At 41.8% G+C, this 18385-nt stretch overlaps 1 protein-coding gene across 4 annotated transcripts in view; it reads right to left on the bottom strand.

Annotated features, from left to right (window-relative positions):
* CUNH10orf90 (chromosome unknown C10orf90 homolog) overlaps window positions 1–17205 on the bottom strand; it is a 318231-nt gene extending 301026 nt beyond the window's left edge. For 3 of the 4 annotated variants that reach the window (XM_019502988.1, XM_019502990.1, XM_019502987.1), the window contains exon 1: window positions 17011–17205. In XM_019502988.1, coding sequence (XP_019358533.1) covers window positions 17011–17041 — 31 coding nt within the window. In that variant the 5' untranslated portion in view covers window positions 17042–17205. The remainder of the gene's footprint in view (window positions 1–17010) is intronic. The other variant, XM_019502989.1, reaches the window with a different exon arrangement.
* Between the last annotated feature and the right edge of the window lie 1180 nt (window positions 17206–18385).

Consider the following 18385-nt stretch of genomic DNA (forward strand, 5'->3'; position numbering starts at 1 on the left):
GGGTTTCTATTGTCAGCAAAACAGACCCTAAATTTAGGAGCCCAGATGCTTTCCACCTATTGGTAAGTACTCCAAGATACTGTATACAAACACTTCTACGTTCTTCAGTCAGCGGGATCTGATTGTAAGTCAAGGGAAAATAAAATCAAAACATGTAGGGGAGGGTAATTCTTTGCTGCTACTCATATATTTAATTTTGTAAATTGCTTTAAACATTGCTGGAGGTCTGACTTTATTGTGAAATGTGTACATTTATTGAAACTGTCATTGAGTCGAAGGTTTAAAAACTCTTTATTGCTGGTAATAAAACTTGCCGCAGTGAACTGCAGAGCATATTATGGTAGGTGAAAAAGTTAGCTCCAGCAAGGAAGTATAGAAAGGAAGGGTTTCCTTCTTCCTATTCTTTATATTTATATTTTATTGTTTGCTGTAAAATTTCACTGTTTTTCACAGCCAGTCTGTGGGGTAGAGATGGTCACATATTTTGCCTACCTTAAAAATATGGAATAGTTATTAAAGTTAACAACAGCTGTCAGTCATATAATTACATAAGAGAGAGTTATAATGGCTGGCCTGCAGAAGAGGAAAGCAGAACAAAGAGATGTTAAGACAGAGTTGTCATTTTGAGGCAGATTCGACTAAAAAGACACTTAATTTAAACATAATCTAGCATCTAAATATAATTCATTTCACCTTCCCATTCCCCAATTCCTTTTAGATCTCCCATTACTGACAAGCAATCATAAGAGAACCAGGCACTTTCAAAAATGAAAACAAAGGATTTGCTCTTTCTGGAATAGGACACCAGTTCGAGATTTGTGCAGGAACCAGCCTCAAGTCAGTTCCAGTTAAGTCAAGCTCCTTTTGAAATGACTGACTTAGCAACTCAGTTGTGGTATAGTTCAATGGATCTGTCTTTTGAGTGGATTTCCCTTTGTGAGCCTAGATAATAATGGGAGAACCTGGGAGTCTGGAGTTTGATTTGTATATTCTTTCTTCAGTTTGCATACTTATCTGTATCTTTCTGAGTAAATTTAGCAAGTAGATCTGAGGGCCAAAGTATGTGCATATAATAAAACAAGAGCAGAAGAAAGGAGCAATATTGTAGAGGATAATGAGGGACTTCACATCTATTCTAATCTATTTCTGGTATAAGGAAGGCCATGGTTGAAGTCTGAGATTTCCTGCTTTTGGAAGTATTTTTAGTAGATGTATGAATGGAATAATTTGACTTAGATTCTTTCATAGCATAACTGCTGTCACCAACAAATAGAAATACTTCAGAATGTGCTGTGGTAACAGGAATTTACAAATTGGGCTAGGCTTGGAGCTTATAGAAAAATAAAAGCTCATAACAGTTTTGCCTGATTTCAAGTTGTTAAAAAACCCCATACATAGCAATACTGTAGATCTGTATTTGACTTGTACACAATGTTATTTATAACTTCACCCCACTCTAATACTGCTACACAAAGATGTTTGGGCTCATAAACTTCCTGTAGCAGATGAAGCTATTGCTAAACAATAATAATCCCATTGGGTTTATCTCCAATCAAAACAGGCACCGGAATAGCCAAATCAAACAATCAACCATATGTCTTAAATGGAAGTATCCATTGGTTCATGTATTCACTTATTTATTTATTAAAGAAAAAAGGGCAAAAGTGGCAAGGAAAACATTTCTATTTTGAAGAATAAAATAGAAAGTTATGACTAATGAAAGGTATGCTTTAAAAAAACCCCTAGGAAGACAAACAAAAAAAGCCCCAACAACAAATGTTCCATATTTGATCGTTTAACATGAGCTGACAGCTAGTACAAGCACTGGCTCCACATAAGCAAAAGAAAATGCATGACAAAAACAAAGAGGGACTGAAGCAAAATGAAAGATAGAAGACCCATTCTCTAGTCTCTAGAAATGACTACCTATAGGTAGGGACCTACTGAATGTGCGGTTTCATGGATTTCAGGGAAACCATGAAACCTGTGATTGTCCACAAAATCTGCAAAATCTGTGAAAGCAACAGCAGCAGCAAAACTTAATAAAAATAAAATGCTGGCTCCCCAGTAGGAACCAGTGGTCTTTCCTGGCAGGAGGAGAAGGCATCGGATAGCAGGGAGATATGAAGGGCAGCAGATGCTGAGATGGCAGGGAGGCACGAAGGACAGCAAACAAGATGCCTCCTCCTACTGCTGGGGCTTCTCCATCAATCATTGCCCCAGGGGAGGGCTGCTGTAAAATGACCACAGAATTAGAAATTTACACTGCAATCAAACTACAAAAATTGATATGTACCCCTGTAATTTAGGTAGACCCCTACCAATAGGTGCAAAGGAACTAGAAAGCTGGCTTAAACAGCCAAAACAGGTTTGTCTTGCTATAAGAAAATTGCAGGGCTGTAAAGCTGGGTCTATGGGTACTGTGCCAGCTCAGCCTTTTAATCTCCAGTATACCATTGCTATTATTAAGGTGTCTTCTCTACCTGTACCTGGAATCCAGGTCACAAGAGCCTAGACACTGTATGCACACATAATAAAAAGCTCAATCTCAAAGGCTTTATCTAAACCAAGAGTATCACATTTGTCTGGCCCCATTGGCCAGATGAGGGGCACAGGACCAGTCTCCAGACCCACGGACTGACCTTGAGTGCTGGATTCAGTGCACAGGGCTGGTCTGGAGTGGGGCCACATGCAGCGTATGCTCCAAACCAACCTTATACGCTGTGTGTGCATCATCTCCAGCCCTGGACACCACATAAAGCATGTGTGCCAGCTCCAGCCCTGCACGCCACATGCAGCGTGAACCAAATTGTCTCCACACGTGCTGCAAGTGGTGCACAGGGCCAAATGGAGATCTACAAGCAGCACCCCAAGCTGGATGATACACAGGCTGATTTAGACAGATATAAGGTCACCCTCAGCCAGCCTGAACCATGTGAGTTGCCACTCTCTCTTTATATATATCCTTTTAGTTTTCACCAACAGCCATCTACTCTGTGCTTCTATTCCTGAAGCAGAATGCTTTCAGAAATCAGCTTGAAAATTACTTTTGTCTTCTTTGTGTTTGGCTTTAATTGGGGGCTACATAGACAGGAAGTGGGGTGCAGAAAACCTGGAACTCAAAAGCAGGGAATTGTAGGAATGCTGTTGGCAGACTTCCTGTACTAATGGCCTGCAGTGGCTGGGCCAGTTCCAAAACACTGGAGACAGAGGGCATGTCTACATGAGATGTTTACTGCAGTCAACTAATTAGTTTCACAGTAAACATCTCAGCATCTATACATGTGGACAAATTAGGCTACAGGAAACTAATAAACTCTGCAGCAGGGTAGTACTTGTATGTACAAGTATTACCCTGCTGCAGAGTTTTTAACTCCTCAGCATGATGTACAGATGCTGATAGTGCTAACTCGGGCATGTGGGTGCTTCCATACAGGGGCTGCCTGCTGGCTAGCCCTACACTGAAGCACCACCATGCCCCGGCCAGTGCCTCTGCAGCACGATGAGCTGGGTCAGAGCAGCCCCAGGTTGGCAGGCTGACCCCTGGGCTTCTTGTCAATTGGGGCTGCTCTGACCCAGCTCAACATGCTGTGGTCCTGGATGCATGTGTAAACGCAACACCCACAAGCAATAAACTCTGGCACGTTAAGCACTGGAGTTTCATAGAATCATAGGGCTGGAAGGGGACCCTGAAGGATCATCGGATCCAGCCCCCTGCATGAGCAGGAAAGACATCTGGGGTCAGACAGCCCCAGCCAGGTGCCCATCCAGTCTTCTCTTGAAGACCTCTAGGGTAGATGATTGCACCACCCGTGGGGGGAGCTGGTTTCATAGTCTGGACACCCTAGTTGTAAAGAAGTTTTTCCTAATGTTCACCTGAAACTATCTTCCAGGAGTTTGTAACCATTGTTTCTAGTTTTCCCCCAGGGCACCCTGGTGAACAGTTGTTCACAGAGCCCCTGATGTATGCCTCTAATATAGCGGTAAGCCACAATCAGGTCCCCTCTCAGCCTTCTTTTCTTTAGGCTGAAGAGTCCAAGATCCCTCAGCCTCTCCTCATATGGCTTGCCATGCAAGTCCCTGATCATGTGGGCGGCCCTTCTCTGGACCCTCTCAAGCTTTAGCACGTCCTTGTTGAAGTGCGGTGTCCAGAACTGGATGCAATACTCCAGCTGCGGCTGCACCAATGTTGAGCTTATTTCTTCATATTAATATGCACATGTAGACATGCCCAGGGACAGCTAAGGATACAAGTGAGAACACGTTTTATCTGGAAACACAGCCGTCTCCAGGGTTTGAGTAGCCTGCCTAAGGGGGTTTTAATATAGATGGAAAGGGGTGAGAATTGGGCATGAGGCTGGCCTAAAGCTGACCCAAACTAGTGGTACAGGTATTAGGGACTATAGGGCATGGCCAGAATTATGATACTTTAACTATTCCCCATGTGCCAGAATGACCTGGTACAAATTAGAATAGCTCTAGTCTTCTCTAACACTGAAGTTACCCATTACACTTAAACCAAACAAAGGCACTTAAAACATGAGCATCTACATGTTAAAGCTTGTTGACTCATGCTAAGTGCCTCTAAACATCTGAAAACTATGTTGCTTCAGGTGATGGTTAACTCTGGGTCATTGCTACCTACCTCATGTTACGGTAATTTCAGTCTGTTCCACAGAGATAAAATGAGCCATCTGTAGTCCTTCAGCACTGCAGCATGCGCTGCTCCCAGGAATATCCCTACCCCCCTCCCCAACAGGGATACAGTCCAGATGTTCTGGCTCCTAGCCATGTCCCTGCTTGCCTCTAGTGCTGGGACAGGCAATTATTTTGGGTGGAAGGCCACTTACTGAGTTCTGGCAAGCCATCGAGGGCCATGTGATAGGCATCCAGGGGCAGATAAATATTAATTTTCTAAATTTTTTTAGGGGCCCCGTGGGCTGGATAGAATGGCCTGGCAGGCTGCATCCGGCCCCTGGGCCATATTTTGCCCACCCCTGCTCTAGTGGCTAGTCAAAGCTGTGCAGACAAGACAGTATTAACCCTTAACAAGCAGCTGCTCACAGCATATTCTAACTTTAGCACCGCTTAACATTCCACTGATTTAGTGTGGCCTAAGTATTATGTGTAACTTCATAAGCTATGGAAGAATCCAAAGTGGCCACAGCCAGTCCCAAAATCAAGATAATGAGAAGGTGAGATAACCTAAAGCCATTTTTACTTGTCTCGCAATTTTTTTGCACCAGGCTTGGCTCAGTATATAAGCTCAGGGCCTGAGTCTACACATGTAGGCTGGTCCTGGGTGCTGCAGAGGCAAGACCTCTAGAGCAGGTGGAATGCAGGAGCAAATCTAGCTGGTACCATCTTAAGGGAGGTGAGCAGAGTGCTGCTGCCCTACAGGGGAGTATTACCTGGGGTAAGAGGAAGCTGTGTTATGTAAGCAGGAAACCATTATTTATGTTTGGACCCAGAGTGAGTTTAGTTTGTGTTGGCCAGAAGGGTTATGCCTTGATTACAGTTTAAAATAGTGGTTGGTTTGGGTAAGGCTGAAAGGGGAGTGTGTGGGAGCCATAGTAGAGTGCCTATGGGGCTCTATGGATTTAAGTGGGGCAGACCAGTATTTAGGGCCCTGCTAGGGGCCTTGATTTAGAGCTTATACCCAAGAGAGAAGTTGAAGCTGAGAGAGAGGGCACCGCACTTCAGGAGGGATGTGAACAACATGGAGAGGGTCCAGAGGAGGGCTACTCACGTGATCAGGGGGCAGCAGGGCAGGCCCTACGAGGAGAGGCTAAGGGACCTGAACCTGTTCAGCCTCCACAAGAGAAGGCTGAGGCAAGATCTAGTGGCCTGTTACAAACTAGTCAGAGGGGACCAGCAGGCACTGGGGGAGTCCCTGTTTCCCCGAGCATTACCAGGAGTGACTAGAAATAACGGTCACAAGCTGGCTGAGGGCAGATTCAGACAGGCATCAGGAGGCGCTACTTCACTGTGAGGATAGCTAGGATCTGGAACCAACTTCCAAACGAAGTGGTGCCGGCTCCTACCCTGGGGGTCCTTAATACCTTTAGAGGAGGCTAGACAAACACTTTGCTGGGGTCATTTGACCCCAGTACTTTTTCCTGCCATGGCAGGGGGTTGGACTTGATGATCTGCTCAGGTCCCTTCCGACCCTACCAGCTATGAAACTATGAAACCTGAGAGGGTGAGACTCAGGCTGGGACCCAGAAGTCAGTCTTAGCACAGTGGGCCTAGGCTAAGGGAACCAGTGAGAGAAGATTTGGAGGCTGGAAAGGCTGAGTCCCCAACAACAATATAAAGGCCAGAAGTGGCCTCGTATTAGAATAGGGCCAAGTGCCCAATGAAGTCCTTAACTGGTAACACCTGGAAGGCATGGGCACAGCTGTAGGGCAGGTCAGAGGCTGGGATTAGCCATTAAGGCAAATAGGTGCCCTGGGGAAAGATACTGATGGGCCATCAGGGCCCAACTAGCGAAGGTAGGGTGGAGACCAGCAAAATCCAGGAAGAACTAGCTGGAATCTAGAGGAAATGGGGCTCACTCTAGGACCCATCAGACAGCCTCCCTTTCCAATCAAACAATTATATCAAGGCATGGTAGCTGAGTAAGAAGGGGTGGGCACCCTAGTGCTGGTGAAGGACAAAGGTTGTATGGCCACCGGGGGGTGTCATAGCCACCCCTGGAGCCCAAAAATGATTATAGTAACTTATATCTGTAACCTATAATAAATAAAAAGGGACTGGTTGACTAAATTGGGTGACCTTTTAGTTGGCATATTGATTTTTAAAAGGGCTGCTAGGTCTGGTTGAAGACATTTAGCCTACTGGATCTTGCTAAAGCAATTTAATTTTAAATTAATTTGGTATTTCTTGTAGTAACATTAATCATGATGACTTTATTTGGTATAAAGTGGGATGGGATGATTAAATGCATCTTAATTTCATTGTAATTTAAAAATAAAACAAAGCACCAACGTTTAAACTTTTTATTTATGGTATCAGGTTTTGCAATATGCAGTAACATTTTACATGGCATATTTTGACAAAAAGAATACAGAACCTAAACTATAAGGCCATAGAAGATTACATCTTTTCTGGCCATCTCTATTTTTGTTATCATGAAGCATTGTTTAAATAATGATTAACCATTGCAATCTGATGCAATTTGTACCTTTCTGTGTCCAACTTTCAGGGGAAGGTTTGATACAAATGTTTCCACCAACATCTTCCACAAAAAGCTTTTCTATTCTACATTCACATTACTTAATTTTCTGCTATATCCCTTCCATTACATATATGGTGGTCCTAAATATGAGTTATAAAGCAACTGTGTTGACAGATATGATGCTGTACAGCCATAAATGAGGACAGAATTAAATGAGGGCAGAATTGGCCCATGACTGCTCTTATGAATGTATATATACAAGATCATGCAGCTGACATCTTGTTTAAATGGTTCTTAAAATATTTCTATTTGTATAATCTTTTGAAGGAAATAATGTGTAAAGAGGAGCAGGAATAACAAATGATGGAAGTTAATAATATGGAGAAGAATAGGCTACTGTATGTTAGGTTATATTGTTTTGAATTTTAAGTGACTTGATTGATAGAACAAAACCAGCACTTGGACAAGATAATATAACTTTCGTGTTTGAACCCATTATTCAGATTAAAAAACAACACAAAGAGCACTATGGACCCCATATTTTAAAAAATAAAACATAAGTATGGTAGGTGATAGAGACCAGAAATTGGACAATAACAATATAGAAAACTCAATGATTAAAGCATATAGCATAAATCAATACTTATTACACAAGGCACTAGCAGCTGTGGAAGGTTAACAAATACCCATTTCTTGGAAACCCAGGGAAGTGACGTCCTTCAGGGTAAACAATACAGTATGCTTCATCCCTTCAGATGTTATTTAGGATCCCAATTTCTGTATTTCCCACCTGATGAGCACTGAAGAGTTTCTCTTTCTGCTGAACTCTGGTACAGATGGTATCATGCTATATCAGCAGCACTCAGCTCCTGGGCTCCAGAGCTGTGTGCAAGCACTGAGAAAATTGGCACATCAGCATAGGCTCTGGCTGGAGCCACAGCTTTTGTGCATTTCTGCAACTCAGGAGCTGGGCTGCTGCTTGTTGCATAGCACAAAAGTGGGGAGGTGGAGTAAGAGGCTGCAATGCTTAGCTTCAGAGCCCCATGAAAGCTTGACAGCTGGAAGGAGAAAAGTAGTGAAGACCTGCATTTGGTGGCTCCATGCCCATACACCCATCGAGCTCTGGCACAACACAGAATTATAGAATTGTAATACTTATGCGGTCCTTGGACTATTTCTGATTTTGAGATTTGGCCCACTTGTAAAAAAGGCTAAGCACTACTGTGCTACATTATCAGGATATTTCATTCTGAAGTGTATTGGACATAACAGTCTATGGACAAAAAAGTCAAAGACTATATTGCTGCCAAAATACAAACCCCTCCTACTTACCCCCATTCTTTGCACATCCAAGACCAGCAAAAGCAGCAGCACAGATGACTTGGACAAGTCCTGCACATGCACCCCAAAGCTGTTCTCAGCCTCCTCTGAGGATCCAGGATCCCTCCAAGCTGTTACTACTTCTTAATTGCCAGGTTTGGGAGCAGTCGGTGAGAATGAATTGGCTGGGTTTGTTTTGTGGTGGCAATCTTGGGGTCTTCAAGGAAAAGGTATAGACAGGGCAATGCTCTCGAAGTTCGCACTAACATGAACCTCAATTCTTTTGTAGCTAGAACATCTGCTAATTGATGAACCTTACTGTGGTCAGGAGGTCCCCACCAAGGGGACCAGCAGTCTGAAGGCTATCATTTGCAATACTCAGATTTTAATATGGCACAGGGCTTGTGCTATTTTTTCCCCACACTCTTACCCAACACAGCTATGCTGGCAATATTTTTAAGTGTAGACCATGCCACACAGTAAGCAACATAGTTCCTGAAGCATAATTAATTTAAGAACCAGTAAGGGATTCTGCTAAATACCCATGAAGGCTATCTTTGGTAAACATGCCCAGCCAAAAACTCAGGTCTAAAGTCCCCTCCCACAACATTAGGTAAAGCCAATCTCCAACTATCTCTGGCATCATACACTTATAAATCATTTTTGTAATGTTTCGCAACATCTAATTTTAAAATAAACCATATATTTCATCCACTGCTTGGTTACTTTTTATTCCTAAGACTCAAAGATGAGTTGAGGTCCTAATAAGTTACAGAGTAATTAGTATGGCTTTCTATTTACTCTGCAAAGACCTAATTCAAAGGCCATGAGAGTGAAGTGATAGGTTCCTATTGGCATCAGTGAGTTCTGAATCAGACTGATGCCATCTTCTGTGCTTGGCTATTTTTTAAGATGGATGAATGAAGTAGTTTTAAGCCCTGACACATTTGTATGTACTTCCTTTTATGTCTGGGTTGGCCAAAACTCTAAAGTGTTGAAAATTAATTGAGATAAGGATTAAAATCACATTCCTTATGTGCACGCACACACAAGTGGTTGGCTTGTCTGTCTGTCATAATTAGTTAGTGGACTATATTGGTACAGAATACCACTGAGACCAAGAGTTAGTAGAATCCAAAAAAGAATTGGACCTTGATGTAGATAATGCAGACATTCACAAAAGAATAGATAGGATTAAAACTATTTTGAAAGAGGATAGAAGGAAGTTCAGAAATAAACTTTCCTTCTGGACAAGCTATTCTGCAAGTGTTCACAGTTCAAGCCCATTACCATATTTACTTGAATTTAAAACAAGCCCCCCCCCAATCAGCATGGCATTGGAAAGCCCCTAATCTTGCATTCATATACAAGGAAACCAAATTAAATAAATTGCTTGTCACTAAGTTGCTGCCAAAAGCAGTATGTGCTCAAGAATAGGAAGCAACTATAAAGTTGATTAAATGTAGCCAACACCAAGCATAAGTATAAAATACATGGCCCATATTGTGAAAATATAGTGATGAAAACCTACCACAAGAATAGATTTTTGCAGCCCATCTGAGGAAGATATATGGTAGTGCCTATTAAGCACAGTCCCCATCAGTGCTGACTCTTTGCCAGGTCATGGTGAGCCACTACATTGAATACATTTTTACTTCCTCTTCATTCCCACAGTTGAGTTGTGCCTCCCCTGCCTCCCACTATTTCCAGTGATTCCTGTTACTTTGTCAGCCTGATGTCTGGCAAACATCACCAAACAGGGCCCCAAACAGTCTGAACAGAATCCCTCTGTGGCCCTGTCTCTCACCCCGTTGCATCTAATGAGTAGGACCTAAGCTAGAGAAATGTAGGCCCAGGTGGGGTCAGGGTGGCCAAGGTGCACAGAGTGGTACCTGCAGCCAAAGTTGGGCCAGAGACAGAGTGCAATCCAGAAAGGGGCCAGGGGAGTAGTATGGCAAATTAGATGCCATCTGCGAGGCATAGGACACAGTATAGGGATGGTTTGGAGTCATATGATTGCCAAAGTATACCAGGGCTGCAAATGGGCAGCCTCCTGCATTTTTAAATTAATTCACTTACCTGCCATACCTTTGATGTAAAAATGGAGGGCAGGCTGCCCTAGAATGTAGGGGCGGGGTGGGGAGGCATCGATCTTTTCAGGTGCCCAGGGAGCCCCCTGTTACAGTGGTCTTTTGGCTCAAACTTGTTCTGGGTATATCTGAATCCCAAGATCTCTGGGCTTGGGCCTACATGTAGGATGCCTGCCAATGGATTTGGGAGTATCTGAAGTCCTAGGGTGAGAACCTAGGACAGAGGATGCTCATGAGTTGCAGTGCCATACATGGTGTTTAGAACTATTGAGTTCTGCCTGCTCAATCAATATGGTTTTTGGAATGATTGAGTTCTGCTCAATTGATATGATTTGAAACTGATTTGGCTGATTTGACCTGGAACATGAAATATTTAAAAAAAAAAAAAAGGTGTACTATATATGAGGTCTCCAGGCCTGGGGCTTGCATGTAGAATACCTGCCTGGATTTGGGGAGTATTTAAGGCCACAGACCAATGGGTCTGGGAGGGGAGGATACTTGCCCAATAATAGAGCCATCCAGACTTGATGACTGAGTTTTGCTCAGCCAAATTTTGGATCTTGACTATTGGGCTTGGCCCAATTGAATTTGAAACTGATTTAGCCATGAAAAAGATTTTTTTTTAAGTGTGCACTATATATAAGTAGATAGAAAGTGCTGCTTAAAAGTGTGTTCATGGAGTACCTGTGCTAAAATGTGTAGCAGTTTCAAAAAAGATAGCTCATCCAGAATTGATGAATTTTTAGGTCTATGGGTACCCATAGTATTTTGCCTGTATGCAAATTACTATGGGCATATTAATTTCAAAGTCATTGTTTCCACATTTGTCTCCCACTTCCATGTGCCCAAGAACAACAGGGTCTGATAGTAAGGGGGATGGGGAAGGAAATTCAGAGGGAAAAAGTTGGGGGACAGAGGATAAGGGTGCCTCCCAGATTTAAGTTCCTTGCGGTAGCAGTGGTAGGGGAACAAATTCAGGGCAAAAATCCAATAATTGGATTCTATACCTGGAAAAGTTTAAGAAGTTTATAGGCAGGCAAGGTTCTTTGGGTAGATTTGATATCTTTTATTAGATCAACTGAGTAGTTGGGGAAATGTTCTTAGCAAGCTTTTGGTTGCAATCACCCTTCTTTAGGCATAGGAAATTTTCTGCTATGTATGTTCAGCTATGTACCAGGTCACTTGCATACAAAACTATAAGACTGAGAATGCTTTCTGAACACTTTCAAGTACTATGTAATAACTATATAAAGACAAATTAGGTAAAAGATGTTGGGCTCCATTTCTATTTATACAGGAATGAAGGCATAGAATAAACTCATTAATCAGATTAAACATAAGGGCTATCATAGATTTTTGCAGAAAACAGATCATAAAATATGTTCTATAGATTATGAGTGTACATCAAGATGTATTTCACTGAAGCCAGTAGAGTTAGGCATTGGGATCAATGAGTAGTTAAAGGCAGATCAGTATTTAAAAAGCATTAAAAGTGGTCATATCGTATTATCGATGACAAGGCAGGAGCCACAGGAAACTGATGGAGTAGGTTCCCATTAGAGATTCAGTTTTAACACCCTACTAAAGGAGAATGAGGCTACCTCAAAGCACAATTATTAAACCATTACTTTGGACAGTTAAATTTTAAATCAGAAAATGGGTTGTCTCACTGTATAAACAAGTGCTATTTTTAAAAGTTAATGTACTCCCTCAAGGAAGGCCAGTGCAGTAGCTTTGAAAATCCTTTACTGAAAAGAACTGATTGGGCACTTTTACGTGTGCTTTAGGGGTGGGGGGCATTTTAATTTTGAGCAGCTCCAAGAGCCACTGTAATTAAAGCACCATAGTGTGTTGTGTATCGGTGTCCCTGTGCTTCAAAATGGTGCTGGGGGTGCTTGAATTAAAGCTCATTCATTAAGCTTTTGTTCAAGTGCCCCTGCTGCCGTTCTGAAGCATGGGAATGCAGATCCACAAGACACAGAGGGTGGCTGGTGCATGGTAATTACCATACTCCAGCAGACTTGATTAACCGAGTCTGCTCCGATGCACTGTAAATACAGCATGTTGAAGCAGCCTCCCAGCACGTGGACAGGCACCCATAATAACCAATTCTGCTGTTGATTAGTATTGGGTCCAAGAATGTTTTTGAACTGTGTTACATAGGTACTAATAATCATGTGATATACAATAATAAGAATAAACAAGAAGACCTGGTGCTACCATAGGAACAATTTTGAACTTCTGACACTGGCCTCCAATAGACAGAACTCCTATATTCTACAGGAGTAAGTTAAATTTTTCATATCTATGCTGCCACTGATAAATGAAATCTTACCATCCACTCCTGCTTGGAACAGAGGTGGTAAGGATTGCCTCTGCTGCTATTGTCAGGTGTACCAGAGGCAGAGATCTCAAAAGCAGTGTCCCTGGAGAATCTTCCTTGCCTCTGTTCTGGTTTTGGAGCAAGTGGAGAAGGAGTCGGAAGGAGTGGGTTGGGTTCATTTTTACATGTGTCTTAAAAGCACCCAAGGCAGTATAATGCATCCCCTTAAAAGCCTAAGTCCCAGTGAATTTTTCATAAGTCACTTATACACCTTCACATGATTTTACTGTGTTGCCTGAGGTGCTTAATATCTGCAGCCCACCAGAGATACTGTCTAATATTTTTGAATTTTTAATGACCTAGCAGATTCATATGTCCAGAATGCTGTCCAACACTGTTGTACTAGAATAGCAATGATTGCTTAGTGAAGCTTACAGGGTTTTCAAATAGTGCATGCCTATTATTAACAAGACCATTCTTTCCATAGTCTTTTATCTTGCCAAAAAGAATATAGTTTGAAGATAATCGGAGCTGTTAAATATTTAAGAGCTAGATCAAGTGGTCATAAAGGATGAAGTAGGAAGGAAATAGGAAAGCAAGTATATCTACTGATATAAGGAAATGTACAAAATAAGAGTTTGTCAGGTGGTGTTGTTGTTTGGTTTCTCCTACATATTTTCCATCTGGGTGTGTAGTGGAAAATATGTAGGAGAAACCAAGCAACAGTGTACCAGAATGAATGCACACTGAAAATCTATGAAAGAAAAAACACCCAATTACCTGCGGGTGCCCACTTCTCACAAGACAATCACACCGTCTCCAATCTTTGTTCTAATCCTCAAAGGGAATTTACAAAACACGTTTCATAGATGAACCTAAGAACTTCATTTCATAAATGTACTGGATAGAAAAAATCATGGACTAAATATAGACATTGGATTTATAGCACATTATAACCTTCCTGCCATCCAATTACCCTAGGTAACCTCTCTACATTTTACCAGCTACATTCTTTCACCAGGTCAACATTCCCATCTCCCCTGCCGCCACCCCCCACCTGCCTCACACCTATTGTTTCCCATGGCCACTGATCCACACTGCCATACATTTGCATTCAAGTCCATTTGGGTAGATGTGATATTTTTTATTAGACCAACAAAATAGTTGGAAAAGAGTTCTTTGCAAGCTCTTGGGCACAAACACCCTTCTTCAGGCATTGGGAGACTGCTGCTGTTCTGAATTCTCCAAGGTAGAAAAGAAGCTAAAGTAAACAAGAAATCTGTGAAGATGCAGATGAATGGAAATTTCAAAGACAATGAGTAGAGATTGGGGAGGGAGGAAGGGAGGGAAAAGTGTGAAGGAATGCCAGCGGTCAGCTAAAGGCAGGTTACCTGGTGTGTTAGATGTTGGGCAGATTTTAATGTGTCAAAAATCCAATGTCTATATTAAGTCCATGATTTTTTTTATCCACTAGATTAATGAAGTGACATTCGTAGTCTCATCTATGAAAAGTGTTTTGTAAACTCCCTTTGATTATTAGAACTGAGAGATCAGAGAGGGAGTGATTGTCTTGTGAGAAGTGGGTACTCACAAGTAATTGGATATTTTTGTCTCTGGATTTTTGTTGTGTGTTCATACTGGTGCGCAGTTGTTGTTGGGTTTCTCCTACATATATTCCATCGAGGCATTTAGTGAGCTGAATGAGATAGATTACATTTCTGGAGACACAGATGTAAGATCCAGGAATGGTGATGGATTTCTTGTGGGGTGTAATTATTGTGGGACTGGTGGAGATATCTTGGCAGATTTTATATTTCTTGTTCTGGCAAGGTCTGGATCCATTTGGTGTGGTTTGGGTCATAGGAAGCTTGTTTCTGGTGATGCAGTTAGCAAGCTTCGGTGCTTGTTTAAAGGCTAGGATGGGTGGTTCTGGGAAGATCTCTTTAAGAATTGGGTCTTCTTCTAGGATGGGTTGCAACTGTTTGAGGATTTTCCATGTAGGTTCCAGAGTAGGATGGTATGTCATAACTAGTGGTGTGAGATGTGTGGGGATTTTCTTTTTGTACTGCAACAGTTCTTTATATGGTATCTGGCAACCTTGCATGCATTTGCATTTTCACAGACCTGCATTTTGTATACTGGCTTCTGTTCCATCTAGGAGAACACAAAGCAACAGCAGACTCTCCCTGGAAAATGGTATTTGTGCCCGAAAGCTTGCAAGGAATAATTTTTCCAACTATATAGTTGGTTTAATAAAAGATGTTACATTTACTCAAAGAGCCTTGTCTGTCTATGTCCTTAGACCAACATGGCTACAACCACATCTCAGAAGCCTGGGAACATTAAGTGCATGCAGTGACATAGACTGTCAGTCAAGGGTGTGCAGTAAGTAAGCAATAACTCGGAACATACCAGGTGTATCTACACAAGACTTTACAGTGTAGTTAATTGTGCGGTAAACGTCTCAGTGTCTACGTATGCCCCTATTTGGGCACATAAAACCAATAAACTCTGCAGCAGGTTAGGACTTGTAAATACAAGTCATACCCTGCTGTGGAGTTTATTAGCGCAGGGAAGAACACATGTAGATGCTGAGTGGCTGGCTGGGGCATGAGGGTGTTTCAGTGCCAAGGCTGTCTGCCGGCTAGCTCTGCACTGAAGCACCCTTGTGCCCCAGCCAGCCCATCTGCAGTACATTGAGACCAGTCCGAGAATCTCCCCTCACCCCCAGGCACTCCGCCAGCCAGGGCTGCTGCAACCTGATTCAGTGTGCTGTGCTCCGGGTCCAATGTAAGCCACATGCCTAGGAGCTTCCAGGGAGTAACACACTGAGGAGCTATAAGCTCCACAGTGACTGCTGCTCCCCTAATGGCACATATGGATGAGCCTGCCATATTATACAAGGATATGAAATGCTCCAGTATTAGTGCATTTTAAGAAGGGTAAATTAGTCCAGACAGCACACCATACCAGTACAGCCATACTGTTTCTAGCACCTAGTAGTGTAACTTGGGTCAGGCACCTGAGGCAGCATCCCTGGAAGCCAACTTAGTGGGGAGGAGGGTAGGGGCCAGGGAGTAGAAAAATTGTTGCCACTGCAGCTGTACAATTGCTCCCGTGACATGGCTGCAGCTGGATCTCATAATTGCCTTCAGTGCCTTTGAAAATCTCCCTGGCATCAAATCAGATACTTGGCATACCGAACAGTAGTAAGAATCTGATGGTATTGATTGATCAATATAGGCAGGACCCTGTCTAGAAAGAATCCCTTTGACTTCAACAGGAAACTTTGTGATAGGATTGGGGTGAAAGTTTGTATAAGGGAAAATAAAAAGAAATGTGAAGAAGGATGAGTACATGAATATGTGCATCTTTGAAAAACCCACTTGTTTTCTGTCCTGGTTCCCAAACAGCATGTCAATATATACATTATCGTCTGTAGGCTCAATTTTTATATAGAAGATGAATTCCTTAACTGTAGTGCTACTCTACGATGAACCCACCACTCAAAAGTTCGCTGATAGGGTCCCTCGAGCAGAAAGGCCTATGAGAGCAACTGTAAGCATTTTTGGCATTGAGGACCACTACTTATGTGCCAAGAACCCTGTAAGAATGGCATTCAACCCACAGGAAGACCCGTGATGTAAATCACTTCCATTTTGGAAAAAAAATTTTTCATGCTCTGCAAGGAATTATAAAAGCTTATTATGGAAACAAAAAATTAACACATTCTTAATTACATGCTTTTCCAAATTAAACAATACACCATCAGGGATAGTACACAACACACATACTACTATCAGCATTTTTACAGAATTGACAATCAAAATTACCATGCAGTGAGATGATAAATATTTTTTCATTTATTGCTGTTTCTTTTTAAGAAGTACAATTTTAAAAAACCAACAAATGATCAGACTTCTAAAACTGAAACCTTAGCAGGCAGATGACCTTTGGTTCTATCTTTCTGAAGCTACAAAACTGCAATCAGTAGTTTTACTTACCAACTAAAACATGCTTGTATTTTGATTGTAAAGGCCACTTGTGCTTTAATGATCTCTGCATGTGACCTTTTCTAGGTGCTAAAGTGAACTTACCTACAATCCAGCTATTCCATTTTCTTAACATTTTCTAAGATCTCATTTCTCCATACAGCCTCATAAAAGTATATCTTAAAATAAAAGGAATGTAAGGTCTCTCCTGTCCTGGAAAACATATTGTAAAACAGATTATTTTCCTTAGCAAAGGAGGAGAAACTCAGGTTGGCTAAATGAACTCCAGAGAGAAATACCGTTTATCAGGTAAAGGCACAGAAGCTGGTCATGCGTTCAACATGTTCATGGGTTGTTTAATAATTAACTGGAATTTAAAAAGCTGGTTGATGTTGGTTTTAGATGAAGAGTGTGCTTTTTATAAGTTGCACAGCTTCATCAGCTTGCTTGTTTAAATGGGTTTTACCAGAGGAAAAGCATACTAGGAAACAGGCTTTCACTTTTTTATATTATTCTTTCCTCAGTAAATAAATTATTCACATATTTCACGATCAAACAGTTCAAAGACAAAATAGTGACTCTGTGCCAGATTTCTTTCCTTTGGCATGCACTGATGTGATCATTTCCATTTGTGCAAAGGAAGGGCAAAGCAGGGCTAGTAAATCATTCTGATTTGGACGCATTTACACTGGTGTAAGTGACTGCACAAGGTGCAAGACCAAAAAGAATCAGGATTAACAGGTTAAGTATTCAAACCAGTAGGAACATATTATTGATTAGCCAGAACAGTGTTAATGTTTTACCCCGCCTGTCCCTCACTTCACTGTGAGTGGGGGAGAGAATGCAGCAATGTGCAATAACTGACATGATGTTTAAATTAGACGACAAATCCTGGAAGTGTTTTGCTAATACTCTCTTTCATACAATGAGATTGCTTTTCCAAGTAAGACAAAACAGTATTTCTCATGATATATCCAAAATCCTTACCATGCTTGTTTAAAAGTGTTAATGTTGTGAATTAATCTGCAATTGATTAATGAAAAATTCTAATCACTTTTATTTTCTGCTTTTTAAGTAGAATATAGTCCTTTACAATCTGGAAGGGTTGCCTTTCTAACCTCCTGTTACCTTCTAAAGTCTACCTGTGCAGTAAGCAATCAAACTCACGGTTAGGTTTCTGTGCCCTGTAGTGACATTCATATCCTTGTACATTTGGATTTTTTGTTTATGAATGTCCTATGAACCTATGAACTTCATTTCATAAACCTACCGGATACAAAAAATCATGGACTAAATATAAATGTTGGATTTATAGCACATTACAACCTTTCTACAATCCAATAACCCCAGGTAAACTCTCTACATTTTATCAGCTACATTTTTCATCAGGTCAACATTCTCACCTCCCCTGCCACACACACACACACACACACACACACACACACACACACACACACACACACACACACACCCCCTCCCT

This window comes from Gavialis gangeticus, unplaced genomic scaffold (assembly GCF_001723915.1).
Source record: "Gavialis gangeticus isolate Ggan-Ray unplaced genomic scaffold, GavGan_comp1, whole genome shotgun sequence".
Taxonomy (NCBI): Eukaryota; Metazoa; Chordata; order Crocodylia; family Gavialidae; genus Gavialis; species Gavialis gangeticus.